General features: G+C 39.7%; 1 protein-coding gene across 1 annotated transcript; it reads left to right on the top strand.

The window, feature by feature from the left end:
• Window positions 1-1,188: 1,188 nt before the first annotated feature.
• Window positions 1,189-18,761, top strand: si:ch211-195b21.5 (uncharacterized). Its single transcript, XM_010755511.3, has 8 exons — window positions 1,189-1,644; window positions 11,426-11,568; window positions 11,687-12,350; window positions 13,432-14,071; window positions 15,802-15,869; window positions 15,957-16,053; window positions 16,149-16,267; window positions 17,156-18,761. Exons 1-8 carry the CDS (start codon window positions 1,450-1,452, stop codon window positions 17,687-17,689), a joined length of 2,460 nt encoding a protein of 819 aa, XP_010753813.2. The 5' UTR covers window positions 1,189-1,449; the 3' UTR covers window positions 17,690-18,761.
• Window positions 18,762-24,894: the final 6,133 nt, after the last annotated feature.

Here is a 24,894-nt window from a genome sequence, read left to right as displayed (position 1 = left end):
TTACCCTTTTTTATTATTTAAGTCAATCATAAGAATCTATGAAATTACATTGAACTAGAATTAAAGGTGACTTGAAATGCCATCTGGATTAAAGGGGATATAATATTCTAAACAAACCAAACCTTCTGTGAATTTTGGTATCTGCGATGCCTTAGCCCAGAAACTGAAATATGATAACCCTTATTAACCCTGATTACTTTAATGTTATGTTGAAGCTAAGCACAGGAACTGTTCTTTCAAAGAATAATCAGTTTGATTGCCAAGAAGGTTTTTTTTGTTTGTTTTTTTACATAATGAATTTGTCCTGTTGTTTTGGTGCATAAAGTGTGTGTTTGGGGTAGGCAGGTAAGGACATAGCCAGTATGAAGCACAGAAGTTAAACAGCAGTGTTACAGTTATAAGGACAGAACTATAGTGAGTACATTCAGCTTTATATAGACTGGTAAGAGATGGAGGCAACGGGCAGCAGCGGTGATTTCAAGTCACCAGACTCTGGTCAGCGGCAGAACATCAGATTATTTGAGTGTGTATGCTGTCAAGCTGTGTGCAGTGTTGTTAGCTTTAGAGTGAGTGGAAGGGGTGACAGAAAGTATCAGTGGGGTGTCTGTTAGCTCAGTTGGTAGAGCATCTGATGTACGAAGCCTTGCCGCAGCGGCCCGGCGTTCGAATCCGACCTGTGGCCCTTTGCTGCGTGTTATTCCCCATCTCTGTCTCTCCCCACATTCCTGTCATTCCTCAGCTGTCTGTCAAAAATAAAGCTTGAAAAGGCCAAAAATATATATACTATTAAGTATTCATCATCAAGAACTACTGTATGAAATAATGATTAATAAGGTTAACCTGTCAGGACAAAAAATATCATTCATGCTGGTTCCAGCACATTCAGAAATCCAAGAAAGGTGACATGTTGGCAGTTAGGACAGAATATATGCAAACTAATATTCTGTGGGGGGGGGGGCAAACAGTGGCAGTAATGCTGGGAGAATTAGATGAAAGGAAAAGAGATCTGAATATTACACGTTTTGTGGAGGAAAGCAAATGAGCATGTCCTCATTTCATCAAGTCTGAAGCAGAGAGAAGTTCTCTAATCAGAGTGGATGGTTAAAGATGCCAGCAGGTGGCAGTGATGCAAATCCAACAATGCCAGCCGCCAGGAAAGTCCCAAAAAGAGGAAGAGGAAGACTTGAACTGCAATGTAGTTCAGACCTGTAGGCGGCAGCAGAGCGCTCCGAGTCCAGTCTGCCGGAAACCACGGAGGAGGAAGAAGCAGTAGAGACACGCACACGCACACATACACACACGGTCACACTCTGCAGCCAGTGGAGCCTTGTTATTTTCACAATATATGAGTAGCAGTAGACACGCCACATCGTCAAAATAACGCATTTCCTCTGAAGCCGCTTCTTCACTCGGCGGTTCCACAGTTAGCATGACGCTCTGAGCCCGGACATGTACCGCCCCGGTAAACCTGCACACGGGCTGCCGCCGCCGTTTGGACCTCCGCCTTCCCATGGCCCTCCATTCAGACCCTGTGGTATCCCTCCTCCGGGACACTTGCCCCCTGGGCCTTGTGGGCCGTATTCAGCCTCAGCACCGGATAGCCATTTCCTCCAAAACAGGCCGCCGAGAGGGAATTTCATCAGGGTACGTACAGGCGAGCTAACAGAAGCTAAGCTGGCTCATTTATCTAACATGATTCATATGACACATTGACTAGTACAATGCTAGCAGAGCTAACGTGTTTATAGACCAGTAGAAAATGTAATTAGCTAGATATTGTTCATATGAACGTATCACACATGTCTGCTTGTGTGTGCTTCTCGTATCAAACAAACTTGAGTGGAAGTCTCAGGTAGTGTAGGGCCGAGTCATGTGTTTTTTATTTAATAGTGCTTATATGGGCTGAAATACGGAAGCCCATTGCATTCACTGTTTACAAACAAAACAAAACATTAGACACCTTATCTCGGGAAAATAAGGACTGATTATTTATCTGAATATCAATAACTTCAATGTGGTACAGTGTAGTGTCACCAAAATCACTACACACTTAATTGATCTCCTACAGATTACACTACAACTCTTGGTTTGAAAGAAAAGCATTTTTCATACTATGTATTGTACTGTAATCTGTACCAGACCAATTAAGTGTGTAGTGATTTTGGTGACACTACACTGTACCACATTGAAGTTATTGATTAATATTCCTAGAAAAAAATCCCAGAAATTATGAAAAGTCCTTATTTTCCCAAATAAGTGCTGTAGTGTAATCTGTAGGAGTGTCAATGAAATGTGTAGTGAGTTTGGTGATGCTACCCTGTATTATAGTGAATGTGACTGCAGATACACAAGACGCCTCTTCGGCCAATCAGCACCTACGTTTTTGAATATATTTGAGAAAGTACGTTGTTATTATTATGCAATCACGATACACTATATAGGAAAAAGGTCACAGTAAATTATTATTATTTTTTTTTTTTTAAATAAAAAAAACTGGTGATCAAAGCAGCAGTAGTTACCACACACAGTGGAGACACACAAACGTAGGTGCTGATTGGCCGTGTATTTGTGCTCGATTGCTCTGCCTCAACTACCCGGATGTTTGTCACAGAAAATTTAATTTTAATTGTGAGAACTGAATGTTCAGTTCCAAACTAATTAATTCATTTTCAAATTACAATTTGAGTATTCAGTTTTTCAATGCAATGATTTAAATTGAACAACATACATTCAAATTATCTGATTCAAGTTCAGTTTTTTAATGCAATTATTCAAGTTAAGCAATTCAAATGTAAATTATTCAAATATATTATATTATCATATGTCAGCCCATGTGCTTATTAAATGACAACAAAATATATTTATTCAGGCAGATGTGATCAAGTGACAGCAGCAGGTGATGATGATTAACAGCTTCCTGCAAGCCTCCAGAGAATAAAGGAATGTTCTACATCTGGTTGGATCAATCTGTGGCAATGGCACACAGGCTTCAGTCTACTGTACTGGTAAATGTTAGTCAGTGGTCAAAACCTAGAACCAATCAGCTCTTTAATCAGGTGACAGCCTGGCTCTAAAAGCTGCGTCCACTTCGATCTTGTCAGGTCATCATCTCCCATGTAACATCAGAGCAATAAAGTCGGGCACAACTCGAACCAGCATGCATTGTGTGGCAATTACCAATGATCTATTTATATATAATAGTGTATTAGTATATATTAGAGTGAGCCTAATAATCACAGCATCTGTTTATTGTGTAACATTATTTAGTAACAATTCTAAGGAACGGTTAAATGCTGAGATGCATCAGCCATAATTAACAACATGATTAACAAATACAGTCTGCTCTGAACTAAAAGTTTACCAAGCAGAACCTTTACTTGTGTGGCAGTATTTTTAAAGTGAGGTTGGTTTTAGTGTTTGTTTGTTTTTTCTTAAAGGTACAATATGTAAGATATTCACTGTATTAAATCATGAAATGAATATACTATATATTCAGTTCTTAAGGAAACATGCTAAGTTGAAATACTTGCTTGTTGACAAAAACAGCCAAAATGTCCTTAATTTGAAATGTACCGCCCAGCCCATCTCTGTGTCTATGTTTTAGCCTTTGGAATTCTGATCAGTTAGTTCTGTGTTCGATATCCGGGGTTGCTAGGTATGAAACAACTTTGCGGCAAACACAGCGCACTACAATGATGGAAGCAAGCGAGCGCAGCAGTTTGACAGAGTTGGACTCTACCAGACCTGAGAGACAGAAACAGGCGTATATGTTAGGTACACAAAAAAACAAGCGACGTTACAGCTGGGAGTTTTTCATAGTTTATAGTGCACAAAGTCTGTCTTGATAGTGCTCAGTTTTAGAGGTCGACCGATACGGGTTTTTTGATGGCCGATGCGATACCGATTTTTTTTTCCCCATGGCCCATGGCCGATACCCGATTTCCGATACCCGATTTCCGATACCGATATGGGTTAAAAAAAGTTTAAAAAATGACAAATATTCCAGGTCTCAAGTTAAAAATAAATAGCCATTTATTTAACATAATCAAATTGAGGTAGAACTTCAAGTAATAAACAATGAACAATGAACAACCAAGTAATACAAAAATAAAGTGTCTTGGTGCTTTTAGAAAAGCTGAATAACATAAAATAATAAATATTTCAAGTGACTGAACTGACGTTAAGAACAAGTAACAAAGCAGCAAAACAAAAAAATGTAAAATAATAATAATAATAAATAAACAAAATTGTCATGCCATTATTGCTCCCGCGGTGTCGACATGCACTGACACGGCGCTACCCCATGTGTTCAAAAAATATTCCCGTACGTAAGCTAAAGTAGTCTATGGCTTAGCAAGCCTCTTCTCGAAACCCCAAAACGTTTCATTAGGTCCTGGACTGTTGGGTTCGTTGTGCAGTTATCTGATTACAGCAACTGTTCCGCTCCGCGCTGATCTCTTTTTCTCGCTCCTTCAGTCTCTCCCTAACGTGCACACGTGCACACACACACACACACACACACACACACACACACACACACACGCCCACTGGGCTGCTTCAGTTTCACCACCGGTGTTCGCTGCAACACTCCAGCAACAGCGACCGAGATTCTTGAAACATTTGGTTGCTATCACTTTGTGGGAGAAGTGTAGCCTACCCTTATACTGCACACAATATGAGTGGCGAGTTACGTTTAGGAGGGATTTAGAAGTTTATTCAGTGATAATCACTCGCATGCCATTATTGCTCCCGCGGTGTCTGAGAGGACACTGACAGGGCGCTACCCCATGTGTTAAAAAAAATATTTCCGTACGTAGGCCTAAGCTAAACTATGGCTTAGCAAGCCTTCTCGAACCCCCTTAAAGTTTCATTATAGGTCCTGGACTGTTTTGCAGATATCTCCCAAATCTGACATCTGCCTACAGCAATGACTGTGTCGCTCCTCACTGATCACTTTTTCTCGCTCCATCTGTCTCTCCCTCACGTGCGTGCACACTCACTCACACACACACACACACACTGGGCTGCTTCACCGGTGTTCGCCGGTTTAACTCCTTCAAACGCCGAATTGACAGTGACTGATAACAACACCGACTTCATTTGCGGCGTGCATAGCGGGTCTTCACAGAGCTGCCCTTGAACGCCTGTCTGTAAATGACGCTGGATGCGTATCGGGCGTACCGGCCATGTGTATCGGCCGATGCCGATACACCTAGACAACGCTAATATCGGCCCGATATATCGGCTGGCCGATATATCGGTCGACCCTTACTCAGTTTGAGTGGTATTTGACGACTATCAGTCACCAGAGGAGACAGAGTTTGGGGGTGCAGCAGTTTGTTCAGCTGCTCGACACAGCGGCAGAGGTTGAGAGATTAATTAAGAAAACCTAAAACTAGGGATGCACCGAAATGAAAATTTTCGTCCGAAACCGAATAAAAATGAAATGGTTGACCGAATACCGAAACCGAATATGAAATGCGGTTGTTAAATTTTTACTATTGCATAAATAGCCTCGGATAAATTTGTAGACATGTTTTTTCAAAGAAAGTAAATGTTTATTTAATATCCTTCAAATACTCAAGTAGAATTTCCAGTTAGTATAATTATTATTTCATTTATATTGTTAGAAAGCCTATGTTGTTTTAATCACTGTTAATTTGTTCTTGAAAGAAATACTATTTAGTTTTCCGGTGAATTTCCATTTTTCCCACGTTCATGAATGCATCATAGTCATTCCGACGGTCATTGAACGCACCTCACATGTGTGAGACGCTGTAGTTTAGAAAGAAGTATATAGCTCCGCTAAAGAGCAGTGTATGAGGTATTTCTTTCCTGTGTTTTCCTATATTCTGCATCGTGGGTTTATTGTGTGTGAATGAGAAAAGAATCAGCAACCGTGGCCAGATCCCCGCGCACGTTGTTTCATTGCATCAATTGCGTCACGCCACTATTCGGCCTTACTATTCGGCCACTTCACCGAAAGCCGAAATGCACCTTTGGGCCATTTTCGGCCGAAAATTTTCGGTGGCCGAATTTTCGGTGCATCCCTACCTAAAAAACAAATGAATACAGAAATCACGTAATGTAAATGCTACTGCCAGCGGGTGTAATGCAACACTGACTACTGTTTTATACAAAGAAACAAATGCCCATAACAGCAGCTGCCGGTGTCTGAGGCCGGCACCAGAGACCTGAAAATACTACAGTAATTACAGTAACGTTAGGTGACTTAGTGCACAGTAACGTAATTTTACATCGTGTACTAAAATAATCATGTTAGGGTTTTTCATCATGTTCATCTAATGTCAGTGCATATAACGTTAGACTGCTCTCGTTTCCTGAGTGGAATCCAGAGGAAAATACACCGGTCACGGGACGTCTCTTATATGCAACAGCAGCTTGTTGCTATGACAGGGAATATATGTAGTCAGATCTGAGTTTACGTGTGTCGATAATGGTGCACAAGTACGAGAGACACCTGCCTGAGTATGACCACCTACCGGGTGCGCCGTGCTGCACAGATGCCGGCAGTTCAGCCTGTCACATTTGTGATTTATTTCTCTTCTAGATAGCAACTGTAACGTGCCTGTGTGTCTGTGGCCTCAGCAGGTCAGTGGGGAAGTACCACTACTAGCTGCCGCTGCCACGAATTGAGCCAGCCCTTTCTCTGTGTTTATGTGTGCTTGTCGTAACCGCTATGAAACAATCTCCCTTACTCTGATTTACAGCTTATTGTAGTCATCAAACTCTATAAGAGCATTGTAGTGTCGTTGTCCTGTGAGAACCCCCTATCTGTTAAAAAAAAACAAAAAACAAAACAGAAATGATACAAATATTGTATTTAATTTAGGAAGTAGAAGGATGGTCTCAATCCATAAAGGAACACTTCAACCTGCAGGTTATCAGGTTGGAGATGCTGCTGGCTGTTTTCTCTGGACAGTGTTGTGGAGAAATTGCTGAAGTCAAAAGGTCAATGGTGAGGTCAAGAAGGAAGAAAGTGTTCAGGAGCCTCTGATGTCTTATGCTGTATTATTTATTTACATGACCTTGTGTAAGGATAGAAAATTCCATAACAGACAGGAAAGATGTGAAAAATTTTAATCTGAAAAAATATTTACTTATACTGTAGTGGTGCAGAAGTATAAAGTCCAATAAAAGAGATGTGAGCCACATGCTGGTTAAAATATGCATGTGGCTGGTAGGTTTAAATCACCAGCCTAAAAAATAATCGTAGTTTACAGTGGTGGGTAAAATATATATATTTTTTTTCACCCTGCTCATTACATGACACATTACATTAGTTACATTACACGACTGCATGTCGTTTTGGAATCCTCCTCATCCACAGTCCAAACAAGGAACATTTCCTCAGTCTGGACCGCTTCTCTGATGGGAGACCACCTGGTGATTTCATTTTGCAGAGGACAGAAGGTGAGTGGTCTATAGCTGCTAACCTCTGGTTGTAGCATTGAACTGTTATTGATTATACGATAGTGAAGTCCAGATGATTTTGCGCAGGTCTAGCATTTTGAATGTTTCTTATAGTTCTGGTCTGAGAGCCCGCACTGACTTTTAATTAATGAACCACGAGGACAAACAAACTCATCGCCTGAACAATTTTAGCTAATGTTATCCTGCATCATTAGTGTATCATCAGGACCTACATGGTGACTGACAGAAGTTTATGCAGTGCTTACTAACGCTCCTGTATGGAGAACTAAAAGTGGCAAAATTAAATAAATAAATACACCATTAAATAATTACTTAAATGTGTCATTAATTAATTAAAATTGGAATTAAATTCATATGTGTTATTAAATGTCATTAATTAATAAAAATACCGATTCATTTTCTGTAAAAAAACATATATAATCATTTCACTATTTAATTCATTTACATTTACATTTCATGATCCTGTGTTGCAGTGCTTCATGAATCATCTATCTGTCAAACTCGCCCATCAAAGTAAGTGGGTGGGGCTAATTTAGTCTGATCCATTGCTTTGGTTTGAAGTAGAGTTCCTGGCTAGAGAAAATGGAGGATCTTCATGAGGATGTGGAAGCAGGACCTGCTGACCCAGAGCATGTAACGTGTAAAGCAGAGGAACTTATTGAAGTTCTTGGAGTTATTTCTGCACTTTCCGACCAAGATATTGACTGCAGAGTGACTGCAAATTTAGAAGAAGTAGTCCACCACTTTTCTGGTACCAGTGCACCAGATTTCTAAAGACATTTTGAGAAATTTTGACTCTGGCCCCGTCGCCCCCATACATTAAATAGTTGTCAGCATGTGTGTGTGACATTTTGTCATGCACGCAGTCTCAACATTTGGGCTTAGCAGGACCGAGTCTTCCCCTTGATTTTTAGACGTTGGCGGTAAAGTTTTGTTTAATAGAGTATCTAAACCAACGTAGAGGTGAATAGCGCCACCCAGTGTATTGCAGTATGTTCACTCAATCCATTATCTGGAATTGATTTGCCTTGACTTGATGTACAGGGTAACCAATCAGGCATTAGGATCTGCCTACCAACTTTGATGGGCGAGTTTGACAGTTTGACAATTCATGAAGCACTGCAACACAGGACCATAAAATGTAAATGTAAATGAATTAAATAATGAAATAATTATATATGTTTTTTTTACATAAAATGAATCGGTATTTTAATGAATTAATGACACATTTTAATGTGTATTTATTTATAGAATTTTGGCACTTGTAGTCCTCCATACTCCTGATGTGCATTTATGTTATATGTTGTCAAAAAAAAGTGTTCCACACCAGCAGTTTTGTTTGACAGAACCACACTAACGTGCCAGGGTCCTTTTTTACTGAATCAGGTTAATCTGTTAGGCGTTATTGTAAAATTAAGTTCTGTGTCTATTTTACATGAATTTATTTAGTAGAAATTGTGATACTGTGATAAATACTTTTATTAATCTGATATTTAGTCAACAATGTTTAATGGTGTCCTTTATGTTCCTTCCCATATTTTTTTTATTTCTCTACAGACATCCATTTGATTTGTGGCTGATAATCTATTTGACTGAAAAATGATGTCTACAATGAGTGACACACCTCACCTGTTTTAAGATCATCTGATGAAATGCTTTTCTTTCTTAGTCAGGCAAAAATGTGTGGATTGTGCAGTTTTTCTGTTGCTTAGTCACATCAGAAAGTTGGATAGTTTCATTTATTGACACTGACTAATAGCATGGCAAGTTGTTAAACTACTGTAGCTGTCAACCACCAAGATGCTAGCCAGTTAGAAACATTCAATCACTAGTTCAAAATAGCTCTCTGCTTTTTACCAGGCCACGTAGCCTTCAGAATTGTACTTAATGTAATTCAATAAAGAAGGTGGTTCTCTGAATCTGGAAGCTCTCTGAACTACTGGCCTTACTAACTAACGTAATAGATTCTCCCATTTGTGGATTCTTTCAGTGATCAGCACTGTCAGGATGATTTGCTATTATTTGTGTCAGAGTTCACCAAAACTAAATGTTTTAAGTGCTGCTGTGACTGAGCCTGAAGGATGTTGGCCTGTCAGCCCTGTTCCAACACTGTCCACAGTGAAATGTTTGGATAGATTTGCTGGAAGCACAAATGAAGCATTTTCCCGCATTTTCTTTAAAATGCATGTTTAACTTTAATTGACAGTCTACTCAAAAACCCTCTGACCTTCACTAAGATATCATTGATCTGTTAAAACTATTGGTTTGTTTATTAAAAAAAGCACACATATGACTTTTTGCTGCTGTAAATAATGTTTCAAACCAACACAGTCCAAAGTAAAACAGATCTAAGCATGTTCACAAAGTATAACAACGGATGAAATAAAGGAATTACTTTTGCATATTTACTTTCTTATATGTGTTATGTACATGGTATGCATTGTCTGATTTATTTTATTAACACTTCTTGTTGTAAACTATGATCATGTCTGTTTTACAGTGTTATGACAAAATATATCAGTTTAAAAGACCCTGACTGCTGGTTCATTTTTTTTCACTGTGGATCCTCGTCTCATCATTGACATGCATCCATGACATTATACCAAGAATCTGCTACAAATACTGCCATCATTGACCCCTGATTGTAAAAATATGTGATCGTGATTAAAGCTTTATAGTTGCTGATCCCAAAATGATAATTGCTTCAATAACTCACTGGTGTTGGTGCCTCCATGTGAACACAGAATGAACAAAATATGAACAATTAGTGATATGTTATCTGCAAAAAATACCTTGTGGGAAAGCAACCTAATTTAATAAGGCACTTGAACCCATTGGTCACCTATTGGTTCTGTCCTTATACTGTGGTCACACAGCATTTAAAGCCTAGGTTACAAATACACTATAAAGCAGACTGACCTATAATACTACTGTAACAAAACAAACAACAAATGATTACTACCTGCCCATTTGGCTCATAGACAATCTAACTGATATCAGCAGCAAAAAAAAAAAACAGGACAGTGTCAGGTGCAGAACAGAGTAATGTATGGCACTCATGAGTTTTTCTTGTTGTGTGTTGAAGGGTTACAACAACAGCTCAGGACCACAGCGTTTACACAGACACTTGACAGTCACGTGCAAACTGTGAAAACTGTCGATAGACACCCTCAGCTGTTTGTATTTTCTTCAATTATCCAATGCTGTTAAAAAAATGTTGACAGTTAAGACAACATTACACAGTCTCTGCAGACATGGCTCTGAGGTCGTCTTTTCAGTAATACACATCTAGCAAAGCCATTTCTGCTAAAAACCTTCTGCTTACGGCATTCACCATTGTTTATCGACTGATGGTATAAATAATTGACCGCATATACAATACGTCACTTGTAAGTTGAAAGGCTTGGAATTAGAAACTTCCTTTTTCTTTTTAAAAAATAATGTTAAATTAAGTTATAAATTGGGCTTAAAGGCCATATTTTGGTCTTTGTTGTGGCTCAACATCCACAGTAACATTTGGTCTCAACATGAACCACTACATCTGCAGACTAATACCACACCATGTTATGATCCACTATAGTTAGACACGATACATCATAAATAAATCCCAGTTTAACTCTAAACCTAGCCCTGCATAGAAGAGAGCCTGCTATACGCTCTGCCTCTGTGTAGCCACTGTATTTGGGGAATATTACCCGATAACGGTCAGTGGCTGGTCAGTCTGGGTAAGATGCAGATGATCAACATGCGAAATAATGCGAAATGATTCCCTGGCAAATTGTACTCACAGATACTGTACATTGTTTGTGTTGTAACCACAGACCAAATGTCAAGTATACTGTGTACACTTATTACTTATTTAAACACCCAAACCTGTGAATGTGTACAGCAGTCCCATATATTTATCCCAAATATGCTATTGCAGTTCTGTCTTGTACAGCACTATAACATGAATTCTGAATACTCTCAGCCCCACTGTAGCAGCTTCTCCATAGACCATAGTACAGTTATGGCTTTGGGAGGCAGGCAGCAGATCAGCCGTACTGCAGAACCACCGCCCACTCAGGTCCCACAGTGGACGCCTACCATGGAACATCGTCCTCCAGACAACAGGTATGTGTGTGTGTGTATCTGTTAATTGTTTTATATAGGACTAAGCTGGAACAGTTACAAGTACTTCTGTACTTTTTGTGTTTGTTAATGTTCGAAACACATGCTTTGTTATTTTCAGTGAACAAGCTGGTGAGGAATTCCTAAGATGCATTGCGGCCAACAAGCCTCTCCCTGACTACCTCAAAGGGAACATGGCCTACAATCTGGTTGATGCATTCAAGTCAGCTAATGTCCTAAAAGAAGCAATCAAATCAGACCCCGAGTTCCAAAAGCACGTGACCAGAAGCAAAAGTTGTAGTCGAAGCCGCAGTCGTGGCAGAAGCCAGGGCAAATCTCAAGCCAAGAGTCACATACGAAGCAAAAGCCGAGCACGCAGCCGTAGCAGAGGAAGGAGCAGAAGTTGTGCTCGTGGCAAAAGCAGGGCAAGAAGCAAGAGCAGGGCAAGAAGTAAAAGCAGGGCAAGAAGTAAAAGCAGGGCAAGAAGCAAAAGCAGAGCTAGAAGCAAAAACAGAGCTCGGAGTCGGAGCCAGAGTCGAAGCAAGAAGAAGAATCGCGGACGGAGTAAGAGCCGAGTCAGGAGGTCCAAGTCACGAAGTAGCAGTGGTGAAAAGAAACATGGCAAAGACAAAAAAAGAAAGAGGAGCCCCAGCTGCAACAGCAGTGTCGGCAGCACTAATACTCTGACAGGAAACAGTCTGTTAGAAGGTCTGAAGCTGGTCATGAACAGCAAAGAACTGGAAGAGAGGTTGCCTACCCTCAAAGATGCCATCCTCACTATTCAGGTAGAGCTCACCATTCTTTCTGCAAAATGTCTTGGTCAGTCATAGAAGTGATTCTGTTTGCACCATGGTCATAATACTACTATAATAGCAGTAGTTTGCCTTGTCTACCAAAACATCAAAGATTATGTGTACAGCTACAATTCCAGGCAAACTACAAGCATGTATAAACAATAAAGGGAAGTGCATCTAATGTCTTAGGTCAATCTAGTGGTACAATCTAATTATCATGTAGTCTACTCTGTAACTTAAAAACATGGCTGCAGCGCATAGGAGGTAGTATACAAAAAAACTGAAAATACATAAACACTTTTCTGCAAATGCCATTTCTACCTTTTGGAATCTGTCCTACACAGTGTTTAAAAATACTTAGGATCCAAACTGCTGAACCAAATCTTTCTTGCACCTTAACACCTTAATTATAATCACACAATAATATGTTTCTGTAGCGTTTGTAGAAAAGTTTGATAATCCAGTAGACATTTGTGCAGACTGTGATGTATTGACCTCACTAGTGGGGGTTGCCACAATTGGATGTTGTCATATTCTACACATGGTGGCTTTAACTGCCCAGTCTTCAGTGTTTCAATGGCAAGGATCTGTGGGTCACAGAGAGACTAGATTTATAGGTAGCTTATCATCTTGTGTAAATAAAATGTTTTTTTTTTATTATGAATTCATGCTTGCTAATAATATGTTGGATTTCAGACACACTGAAATATTTTGAAAAAAAAATATCTCTAACCCCTTTCATCAAGAGAGGTTATGGAACCTCTGTTGATGACCCAGGGCGTGGCTTAGGTTATTTAAATAGAGAAAAAAAATATTTCAACTTAAATATTAATGGATTATTGGGGGCAACGGTTAGCTCAGTAGGTAGAGTGTCCACCCCATGTACAAAAGACCTATGGCCCTTTGCTGCATGTATTTCATTCCTCTCTCACTCCCCACTTTCCTGTCAATCTTCAGCTCTATGTCAAAATTTATTTGTTAATGGATTATTGGATATACCTATTTTTTTTCCTAAAGAGCGAGGCTGTCATCTGTTAACTGTATGTCATTGTTCTTATTGTCTTCTGTACAGGCCTCAGATGGAAGCAAAAAAGTGGAGAGTGTTCCTGATCAGCACAGACATCAACAGCATGACAGTCAGGAGAATTTCACATCATTGGAAAATGACAGTATGCTGCTTCCTCATGATAGAGTAGGTAGTGACTTCTCCTGGCTTCAGACGCAAAGTCAAGAGGACTCCACAGTCCAAAAAGCTAATGAGCTTGAAGATGAAGAGTCGTTCTTGTATGGGAATGAAGACATTGGGGGAAAACAAACCAATAGGTCCTCTTCTGCGCTTTTCGCAGCGTTTTCCCAGATTGGAGAACAAACCAAACCACAGGAATTGGATAGTCCAGCTCTTGGCAGTCAGCAGTGTCATCAGAACAAGTCCATGTTCAATAACTTTGGAGATCTGCCTAATCTGAAGCAACCCCTTCAGACGATTTCCTCAAATTTTACCTTGGCCAATCTGGATAACAGTGAGTGCGTAAAGATCAAGAACATATTAAAAAGTCTGGGCACCACAGACATCAGTGAGATGATGGTTAAGATGCAGGGGCAGAAAGAGGGGAAGCAGCTGCCTCCTGCACCACTCAGTTCAGACCCAACAGCAGCACTGAGTGACCCGAATGTACGGCAAGCTCTGGAGTCTCTACAGTCACTGATCAAAGGTGAGAATCCTTTATTGGAATAAAGATTCAACTGAATCCTTAAACTTGTTCAATTATAATATATATTTTTACTAGCCGTTATGGGTGTATCAGTATGTGTTCATACCAGTGATGCGCGGGTTGATCCAAATTGAGCGGGTGCCCGCGGTCGCCTGCGGTCACGAGTCACCAAACAATATTCTTAATGATATATAGTCGGGTCGTTTGAAATAAAGATGCCGAGTATTTGTGAATATTTTTATTTATAGGCTATGCGTAAGCACAATTGTAGCCTCAGTCTTTGGCCGCCTGTTTTTGGTCCGTTTAAAAAGACGTTAATAAAGAGTTATAAACATATTCTATGCCTGCATTTTGTGTTTGTGAGCGCTTCAATTAGGCATCCACGTGACGAAATAGACTATTGTAATCTAATTTGTAGTTGGAAATCCTTATTTATTTTGAATTTTGAGCACTATTAACTTTTGAATGAATGCTGATGCGGGGCAAAAAAACGGTCTGTGCAGGTCGATCAAACATGGACCCGCGCATCACTGGTTCATACGTATCAATTTGTTTCTTTGGTTCTGTGATTCAAACAGTTCAATTCAAACTGTCAAAACAGCCCTTACTACTATGTACTACTCACACAGGCAGAACCGAAATTGTAGAGCAAGAGAAACCCAAAAAGTCTATCAGCTGTAGCATGCTATCTGCTTAGCCTGGTGAGGTTAGTCAAACTTGTGCATTGTCGCTGCATGGCAACTCAAATATGGCTATGTCTGTAGAAACACTTCACTTCTGCATCACCTAAGTTTTCTGATTAGTGGAATGAGCCCAGAACAGACTGGAAGGCGAGTCCTTCTCTTAAACATGTTCAAACAGCCTCTTTCTGCAGATCTGTGCCAGAGCCTGTGCCAAAGCAATTTAATGACTATTATTTATGCAAAAACCTTAAAATGCGTTATTTGTTTTTAATCATTTGTATTTCAAAGGCTCTATTTGTGTTTGAGAAGTGACTTGGTGATCAATTACTCATTACAGAAATTCTTAACCCTTTTGGTGCAGCGACACCTTTTTAAAGGAATAAGGTGGAGGGATATGATTCCCAGTTGTCAACAGATCACTTGAACTGATCACACCTTTCCTGGATGACAGATTTCTTCATTCCCATGAACACATACACTAGACATTTAGTTAATATGCATACATCGTCCTACTGTACACGATATTTACTTGTGAAGCAAATGTGTATTATTCAGCAGCTGAAAATAGTCCACAACAAATTAACTTTATACTCCTGTTGAAGTAATGTTAAAAAGCTTTGTGGATTTTAAATGAGCTTGGGCCTTAGTGCCACCGACAAGATTGGGAAGACAGAAAATATTGAAGACTAACACATGATTGGCTTTGGTCTTTCCATGAGATTTATTGACAGTAAATAAAATGTGGATCAACACAAGCCTCAAATGTTGAGTCAGCTGATACAAGTTTTCTGATCTGTAAATGGGGTGGACATATGGTTAATGTCTAGTTTATTTTGATGTATTCACTTGTCTCCTGGAAGTCATTCAAAATAATGAAATATGTAAAGTTTATCAGTTAAGTTGTCAAGGATGAGATTTTGTGACAGCGTAAAGGTGTACCTAATAAGTTGGAGAATGAAGCCACCTGGCCTGAAGGTTTATCTTATCAGCCTTGTTAAATGCTTTTGATGGTTTGGTGATGCTTTTCGTTTGTCTGTTTTCCTCAAGCGACCAAGGAGAAGCGGGCACAAAAAGATGGCAGTGGCACATCTCAGACATCTTCTGATAAACACAAGGTAAAGGATTTCAACACTGTGTCACTGACTACCAAACATCTCAGTGGTAAGGCTGAATACGTTCAAAGTGTCACTTGTGTTTTCCAGGCTGGTGATGACGAGGACAGGAGGAGGGACAAACAAGACAGAACAAGTACAATGGATTCCTTGATTAAAGAACTGGAGGCCTTATTAAAACAGGATGGTATGACATGGCAGCTTTCTACTTCCTGTCTTCTTGATTGTCATCCACAGCTACAGTACTCCATGTGCTTCACTGCTTTTCTTTTCCATTTGCAGGATTGAGTTTTCTGACACCAGCAATTGGATTTTACTGCCAGAAGTGTGAGGAGTTCATTGGAGATTTGAGTAGTGCTAAAAAACATGCTGCCATCCACTGCCATAGTACCTCTTGCAGTGTAAGTATACGTACTTCCTGTAATATTAAAAACACATCAGTGAGCCACACTGTTCCTTCATTGATGTCAACAAAAACACTGTAGTTTATTTTGACTCAATCACAAATTGGTGCTCCAAATACTCACTAGAGCACCAAATGTGGATTAATCCACTGTTGAAAATAGTCCCAAACAAATGCACTTTTATTTCCTGTTTGAGTATTGTGTCACTATTTTTCTTGATTGATTATGAACCACTGAGTTGACATTAGTTATAGGGAACTATATTCATTTAGCAAGGGAAGGGACGCTGAAGTCCTCAGCATACTTTCAATCAGACATGTCAAATAATCTCATAATAGAGATAAAGAGATAATTTCATACGTCTATTATTAATGGCTTGTTGGTAAATCACACTCCCACCGCTCATACTACAAATCTCACAATGCACTGCAACAGCCACCACACAGGTCAAAATATTATCACTGGTCAAGGCCTGTGCGCCAACCCTCCCCTCCCCCCCGCTGCTTCGGTTGTTTATTGACACACTAATCAGCGGTCAGCGGATAAACTAATAAATTAACAAACTAAAGCCCAATCAAAGCAGGTAGGAGGCTGCTGACAAGGCACACAGGCTTACCGACATAGGAGGTAAACGTGTGTGCCTTGTTTGTGTAGCTAATGTGTCTGTGCTATGATGCTCTAATGTGGCAAGGATAATGACAAATGCTAAAATGCAGTGTCACTTTTAATGTTAACAAACAGATTGATTTAAGCCAATTACACACAGTCTGTAGTCCAGCGTTTGATATTATGAGGTTTAGTAACCACGTCAGTCTCCAGAGGGCTGTAGGCTCTTTGGTTTCTTTGTCTTCACAGTGCAATTTTTTTTGTTTTTGTTTTTGGCAGGAAGTGCAGATGAACAAACATGCTAGAGACGAACAACTGAGCTACTTAAGCAGGAAGCAACACCCTTCAGACAAGAGAGATCACAGGGACTACATATCCCACAGAAGTTCAGGAGACCACAAGAATCACAGAGACTACCAGCAAGACTGGAGAGACCACAGAAACAAAACCAACGATGATCGTAGAAGTCACAGGAGCGAGCAGGAAAACATCTCTTTGAAAGAAGAGATGAAAAAGGAGAGGATGCTCATAACAGTGTCCCGTGGACTTTCACCTCTTCCAAACGTCAGGGCCAAGGCGGAGGCGAAGAAGGAGCTGCAGACCACTGAGAGCCACAGCAAAGTCAAAGTGGAAGACAAATTCAGCAAGAAGAAATCTTTCAAGGACAGCAAAGAAAAAGAGAAGGGGAAAAGTGAAAGCAGTGATAGCAGTGACGATGAGAAAGAGAAAACACAAAAATCCAAATCACCCAAAAAGAAGAAGAAGAAGAAGGATAAAAAGAAGAAGGATAAAAAGAAGAAGGAGAAGTCCTAACTGTTGTGTTTGTGCTAGTTTTTATATCCAGACTAGACTGATCCCTGAAATGGTGTTGACAGCTTGTTGCTCAAGTTGCCCAAGTTTCTACACTTACAGGTCCGAGTATTCTCATTGCACAGCAGGGAAGCAGTGTTTTCTTTACTCTCCCCACTTAGTGATCAGAAGAGGGAGGAAGACAGTGATCATCATTGTGCTTAAAGGAACACTTTGACAGGAGAAGAATATCAGTTTTATTTCTGTGAGTCTCGTACAGAGATGGTTCTCACCTGTGTTTGGCACCAAGACTGGAAGTTAGGGAAGTTGAGAATTGATCGAGCTGCTTCCAGTGTTTATGCCAACCAAGGTCAAATCCAGTCTGATCTCTACTCCACGCACATGAAATTGAAAATTGATATAAATTTGTTTTGGCTGTTGCTACATTTTGATACATATTTTTACATGAAAACGAATGTATTGGATATATTGGCATGTCCTAAGTTTTCCCTCATCCTGGTTTCATCTTTTAATAAATCATTTTTGTCATATTTATTTTTCTAATTCTCTTGCTACTGTATACATTTTTTCCAAGGACCAACACCATTGTAGTGTTAGAACTGTGATGTGTATTTTGTAGTTAAGTTTAATTTTCTTCTTCTCTGGAATGATAGGAAGTCACCTGCTTCTGAGAGTTGACACCCGGAGTCTCCTCTGCCGTTTGTTTGAGACAAATAAAGGAAAGGGTGCTACTTTGAGTCAAACACTGAGGAATGTGTCTCATGTTTCAAATCTCTGCTCACTTTTTCTGTAGAAAACAGGTCATCTCCTGATCTTTAAATATTAAGTTTGTGCCAATGCAGTTTCTTTTTTTATATTTTAATGTTTTTATTTTTTCCCTGAATTCATAATTGAGAGGAACAGCATTTTTGGCACTTCTGTACATACATACATACATACATACATACATACATACATACATACATACATACATACATACATACCCAGTAATGTAAAGGAGACAAGTGCTGACATATCATGAGCTGCAAGTCCTTATATGTGGAATACTGTTATAATAAAGTGAAGACAAACTGCAGTCTGCTGTCTGATGTAGTTCTTGTATTCTCTTTGTCTTTTCTTCCCCAAACAACTAGACCCGGATTATTATTGTAGCTGTTAAACCAGGCATGTCTGAAGTCTGGCCCAGGGGCCAATTACGGCCCACAGTCAGATTTAATGCAGCTTTATAAGTCTTTATGGCATTGTCAGATACTGTATGGCTGCCAGATTTTGCTTTTTTTTTGGGGGTTGACAATGAAAAAAACGAATGTTAACCTCTATATAACTACAGGTGTTGATGTACCTGGAGATGTGACACAAAATATTACTTTCTGAATGATCTTGTGAAAGAGAATAACAAGAGTGATATGTTTTAAACTTAAATGTTAACAGACTTTGATAATGAAAATAAAATTGTTAAAACAGCACTTTTGTATTTAACTTTTATTGGTATTACTTTCATTTTTAAAATGTTAGTATTGGCCCCTGGGCATCTTCGCATTGTCAAATCCAGCTTTACAAGACGTTTGGACACCACTGTGTTAAACTATGGCAGTTTTAGACAAACGAGCAAGACAATTTTGTAGAAAAGTATCCAACTGAAAAAATCTCACCTCTTCCAACACACGTCTTCATGCACACTGAATGAACACAGGTAGGCCAGCCAATCGGATGGATTTATCACAGGCCTGAGACAGCCACAGATATGATGATGATTTGTCGATTTCTGCCCAGATGTAAAGAGAATTTCAACAAAAATACCTCTGAAATCCATCACCTACCTTAGCTTGTATGTAGAACAGTACATAGTATCTCTTTTTTAGACTGTGTGTTACATGTTGTGAATTTCAGTAAAGGCATATAAAATCCTAAAACTAACAAAAGGGACATATATATACTAGCCAACCTGAAACAAGACGGACACCCAGAGAAGACTTAACCATTACATCATAATACAAATTCAACAAACAATACACATCTCACTTACAGAAAATATTGAATCCTTTAATTGTGCATAAAGATTACAAATCTGTGCAGATATGAAGAACGATGAGTCTCCAGCTCATTTACCAAGCTGTTAAATCCATGAAAGGCCAGCAGAGGGAGACAGATTCTTACGCTTCTATGTATATACACAGTATAACATTAGTAAAGGCATATTTAACATATATTCAGCATGGTCAGAGGGACAAACAGTGAAACATGAATTACTTTATTTTCATAATGACTTCTTTTATGGAAGTGTATTGCATTCACTTGGGGGGAAAAAAGTTTTGTTTTTCGGGGTAATTGTTTCTGTTTTTCTGAGTATTTTTTCTCTCTCTGTTTTTCTGACTATTTTTGTCTGTTTTACGGAGTAATTGTTTTTCTGTTTTTCGGGGTAATTTTTTTTCTTAATTATCGAAATCCCGCGAGAACATCCAACCTGCAAGTGATTCCTGTGGATCTATGGTGACTCCTGCCCCACACATACATGCCCCATCTTCAACTTTCTACCGTACCGGGTCAATAAAGGTAAGGCATGTAATTAGTTACACACAGGGTAGATACTCGTGTTATGTTTTAGACTTTCTCCTTCTATTGTAAGCCTATTGCTCAATGTAGCAGGTAAGGAATAGACGAACATTACACCAACATAGAAGTTGTTTGTTGTTGAAAGGCGATTCATTTTAAATGAGCAACAATGTCCAGAAACAAAACTGTCTTACCTGACAACTAAGATCATGCCCATTGACATGTTCGTCTAATCCTTACCTGCTACATTGAGCAATAGGCTTACAATGGAAGGAGAAAGTCTAAAACATAACAAGAGTATAATACCTTGAGTGTAACTGTAACTGTAATTACATGCCTTACCGTTACTGACCCGGTACGGTAGAAAGTTGAAGATGGGGCATGTATGTGCGGGTATTTATTGAAACGACCTTATTGCACATATTGAAATGAAATTGATGAAATCCAATCCACTCCTTTGACAGCACATCGCAGGCGCTCCATCTGTTGTCAGTCCCACAAGTTTCTCTCACGGCAGCCCCATATATCTACACATCTGCACAGGCTTGAGTCCGCTCCACGGATGACAATTGACAGCAGGCAGTTTCAGAAGTGTCGGTGCTCTCATCCACAGCAAGGGAGGATGCAATGAAATCTTTTCCCCTTCCCACAAGCTGTTGTTGGAGATTGGGAGCAAGGTGACGCACACGGTCAGCAACGGTGTTTCGGCTCAGGCTCACATTTAAAAAGGCTTGCCTTTTTTCTGGGCACACGGCGTCACAAACTCTGATCATGCAGTTTTTGACAAATCCCCCCCTCGGTAAAGTTGGAAAGATATTCACAGATTCGGACTTCCGGGATCAATAAGTAAGAGGCGAAACGTTCAAACACAAATGATGCCTCTTTCACATCGTCATAGCATATACTACGAGCCACAAGAACCAAAAACCCGTTTTGTAAAAGAACAAGCCTCCTCTGAGCTGGACGCATAACATTGATCTCTATGAGCAGCCAGCGGCCCGACGATTGCGCAGGGAGCGTCTGCAAATTTCACTTCCAAGAGAGACGCTGCAAACAAAATTCAATAACTCCACTGTTATACAGTATGGAGACTCCAAAATCAATCCACACATCAACAGTCTCCTCATGGTCATACTACAACAGCGGTTTTGAAGAAAAACAGGTTTTGCTTAATACTACAACAGCGGTTTTGAAGAAAAACAGGTTTTGCTTAATTTTGATGATTTTTTATTGCGAATATTAATCAATAACTCCACTGTTCTGCATTATTATGACTCCAAAATCACTCAGCACATCTTCTCATGGTCAAACTACAACAGCTGTTTTGGAAAAATATACTTTTTTATTATTTTGGGGAATTGTTATTGCAATGCTGTTTTACAGAACCGTCCTGCCTTGTATGACCACAGTGTTTTTTTTTAATGTCTTTTTTCTTTCTGTAATATGATATAGAAGGTGAAAATAAAACCTTCTTTTATATTCAATGCATTACATGTTGACACAGAAAGATAACCTCTGTGCTCTGTGTTTAGAAAATCAAATAAACATAACATAAAACACCTGCAAGTCGATATGTGATTTCTTTTCTTTTATTATTCATTTACCTCTTTTATTAAACATGGCCTGGTTCTGGTTTGAGTCTGAGAATTCTAACAGGGGTGAGCTGGCTCCACCAGGGCCAAAAAGGTCTTTCATTGATCTAAGCAGCTACACAGATTATGAAAAATTATATTTTTCCAAAACAGCTGTTGTAGTATGACCACGAGGAGAGTGTTGATGTGTGGAGTCATTTTGGAGTCATAATAATGTATAGCTAACAGTGAGGTTATTGATTATTATTCACAATAAAAATTCACCAAAATTATGAAAAAGTGTATTTTTCCGAAACCGCTGTTGTAGTTTGACCACGAGGAGACTGTTGATGTGTGGAGTGATTTTGGAGTCATAATAATGTATAGGTCAATGAGTTATTGATTTTTGTTTGCAGCGTCTCTCTTGGAACAGAATTTTGCAGACGCTCCTTGCGCACTCGTCGGGCAGCTGGCTGCTCGTAGAGATCAATGTTATGCGTCCAGCTCAAGAACCAAAAACCCGTTTTGTAAAAGAACAAACGGGTTTTTGGTTCTTGTAGCTCGAACAACCTTTGAACAACGTTTCGCCTCTTACTTATTGATCCCGGAAGTCCGAATCTGTGAATATCTTTCCAGCTTTACCGAGCTTCGGTAGTTGGCCGGGCTGATTTTGCAACCTCTTGGTCTTAACAGCAGCCTCGCTTTGTGATTTGGCTTTAGTGAACACAGCCTGCTGTGACACCAGGCTTCTTTTTAACTCTTCTACCTTCTGTAGACTTTGTGTCGTGTCCAGATGCTTGTAACTGTCGTGGTGTTTCGTTCCATAGTGTCTTCTATGTTGTATTCTTTCATTACAGTCATACTGTCTCCGCACAGAACACACAGCTTTGCCCTTATCATCCGCGAACATACGTTGTCTCCCACCTGTCTTGAAAACCTGCTTTTAAAGTGCACCTTTCGTTTAGCCATTTTTTGGGGAGAGGGACAGTTCAAAGTTGACACAAGTGGTGTGTAACATAGATATATATACATAGACATATATGCATAGACGCCGCATTGAGCGGGTTGGTCGTTGGTACGTCACCGTGTCCGCCATATTGGATGTGGCAGGTCTGCCCGTAAACTAATACAAGGAAATGGACTGAACTTCATAAAGCACCTTTCTACAAAGTTCTTTAAGTTAATGCCTCTTTGTAGAAAGGCGCTTTATGAAGTTCAGTCCATTTTCTTGTATTAGTTTACGGGCAGATCTGCCACATCCAATATGGCGGCAACGTCGACGTATGATTCTGCGCTCAATGCGGCGTCTATGTATATATGTCTATGTATATATGTCTATGTATATATGTCTATGGTGTGTAATACCATAAGACTGCAGATGAACGAGGCCCGTGATTGACGTGCCGACGCACGGGCAGTGCATTATGGTATTTGTAGTATTATTGCGGTGCATGCGATATACCTAATAGGAAAACGATTTTATCATATGAGCCAAAGATAATTCATTCAGGGCCAGATGTGGCCGAAAAATAATAAATAAAAACAAACAAAAACAATAAACACCCCCCCTCCCAAAAAAAAAATTACTCAGAAAAAGTTTTTTTTTTTCAAGTGAATACAATACGCCTCTGTACTTCTTCACAAAAACATTTGTTATGCTTATTTTTAGCGACAGAAATTCTCCCTCATCCAAATACTTAACAGGTTTGTCAGAAAGCATCCACTCAGTGGGTAGTGGTTACCCAACACTGATCTGAAGACTAGAGTCAATGATTCAGGTTCTACAGCATTCCCGTCTGTGTGTCAGTGCAAGTCACAGCCTATCCCTCCCTGCAGCAGCCTGTTGGTTAATGGTGCTGAAGTCCATTCTGCTGCCTTTGTTACTTTCACTTTACACTGTATTTGTACACTGCACAGGAGATCACTCCCAGTTCAAAGCTGGTTCAAACCCGTATCATGTGTCTGTACTTCTCAGACAATTGTTTGTCTGTCATGCCGGTCTGAAAACAAAAGATTCCTATCCCAGTGTACAAATGTGCTAAGCAACAATAAACTTAAACCAAACGTTAAGACACAGTAAAACTGTATGGTGAACAGGTCATTCATAGTGCCAGACCCTCTGAAAATCATCACCCTACTCTGCAGCTCTATGAAGCTTTTTGTCTTTTTTTTTTAACCCACATATGATTGTATGGTTGGGTCACACAAATCTTAAAATGAAAGTAGTTTCCAGCAAACAAGACTAGACTTGCTAAGTGTATGCCATTTCTCAGAAAGAGTAGTAAAGTAAACAAGTGTCTGGTGAAGAAAGACAAGTGTTAAATGGTGAAACTGCCTGTGATGTTTGGACTTTCACAAGTTGTATGATTTTGATTGCCTTGTTGAATTTTCTGTTGACGCCCTGGTCTCACTGAGCCAGACAGTAGCCAGCTACACAACACAACACAACACAACACAAGGGCCACAGGCTCTAAACAACAACCCCCATTAGCATTCCTACTAAAGTCTCCTCCTAATCAAGATCATGAACACAAACATACATCTTGTCCTGCACCTTAGCTTATTGAACCAGTGACCAAACAAACATCCATTAGGAAAAAGTGTGCGGTTCTTTATCTGCAATAAATCTGTCCTTGACATGTAGGCTACTGTAGGTTCACTGTTTGCTTACTGCGTTTCTAATGAGGTAACGCTCCAGCAAACTTCCACATAATAAAAATCTACAGTACATTGACATTTTTGACTGTAGTGAATGTAATTTGCTTGTTCTAAATGTGTCTATAACTCCAGGCCATCGTGTGCCTCAGTACTGTAAAAGAATGGACCGTCAGTTTCATCTGAAATAAGGTAACGTGCGTAATTTTCTCACTGAAGTCTTTATGTCTAATGAGTAATGAACCATGGCTTCCTGTGAAGGCCTCTGGGTGTGTTGCAGCCTACATGATATTGTTTTATGGAAATGATAAAACATTCAAACATTCAAAATGACTGGATGACTAGATTTAAAGTGTAGTGCTTGCTTTTCTTGCCCTGCTCTCTCTGTTTTAAAGGTGGTCTGCCCCCCTGCGTTTACCTAATGTTAAT

Source organism: Larimichthys crocea, chromosome I (assembly GCF_000972845.2).
Source record: "Larimichthys crocea isolate SSNF chromosome I, L_crocea_2.0, whole genome shotgun sequence".
Classification (NCBI taxonomy): domain Eukaryota; kingdom Metazoa; phylum Chordata; class Actinopteri; family Sciaenidae; genus Larimichthys; species Larimichthys crocea.
The sequence above is the reverse complement of the archived record's forward strand: the minus strand, read 5'-3'. Positions and strand labels throughout refer to the sequence as shown.

What these genes read in the sequence shown, in the direction of transcription:
- si:ch211-195b21.5 (XM_010755511.3), top strand. Translation starts at nt 1,450, where the DNA reads ATGTACCGCCCCGGTAAACCTGCACACGGGCTGCCGCCGCCGTTTGGA. An exon ending in CATCGTCCTCCAGACAACAG is followed by an intron (nt 11,569 to 11,686) that starts GTATGTGTGTGT and finishes TGTTATTTTCAG; the next exon opens with TGAACAAGCTGGTGAGGAAT. An exon ending in ATGCCATCCTCACTATTCAG is followed by an intron (nt 12,351 to 13,431) that starts GTAGAGCTCACC and finishes TCTTCTGTACAG; the next exon opens with GCCTCAGATGGAAGCAAAAA.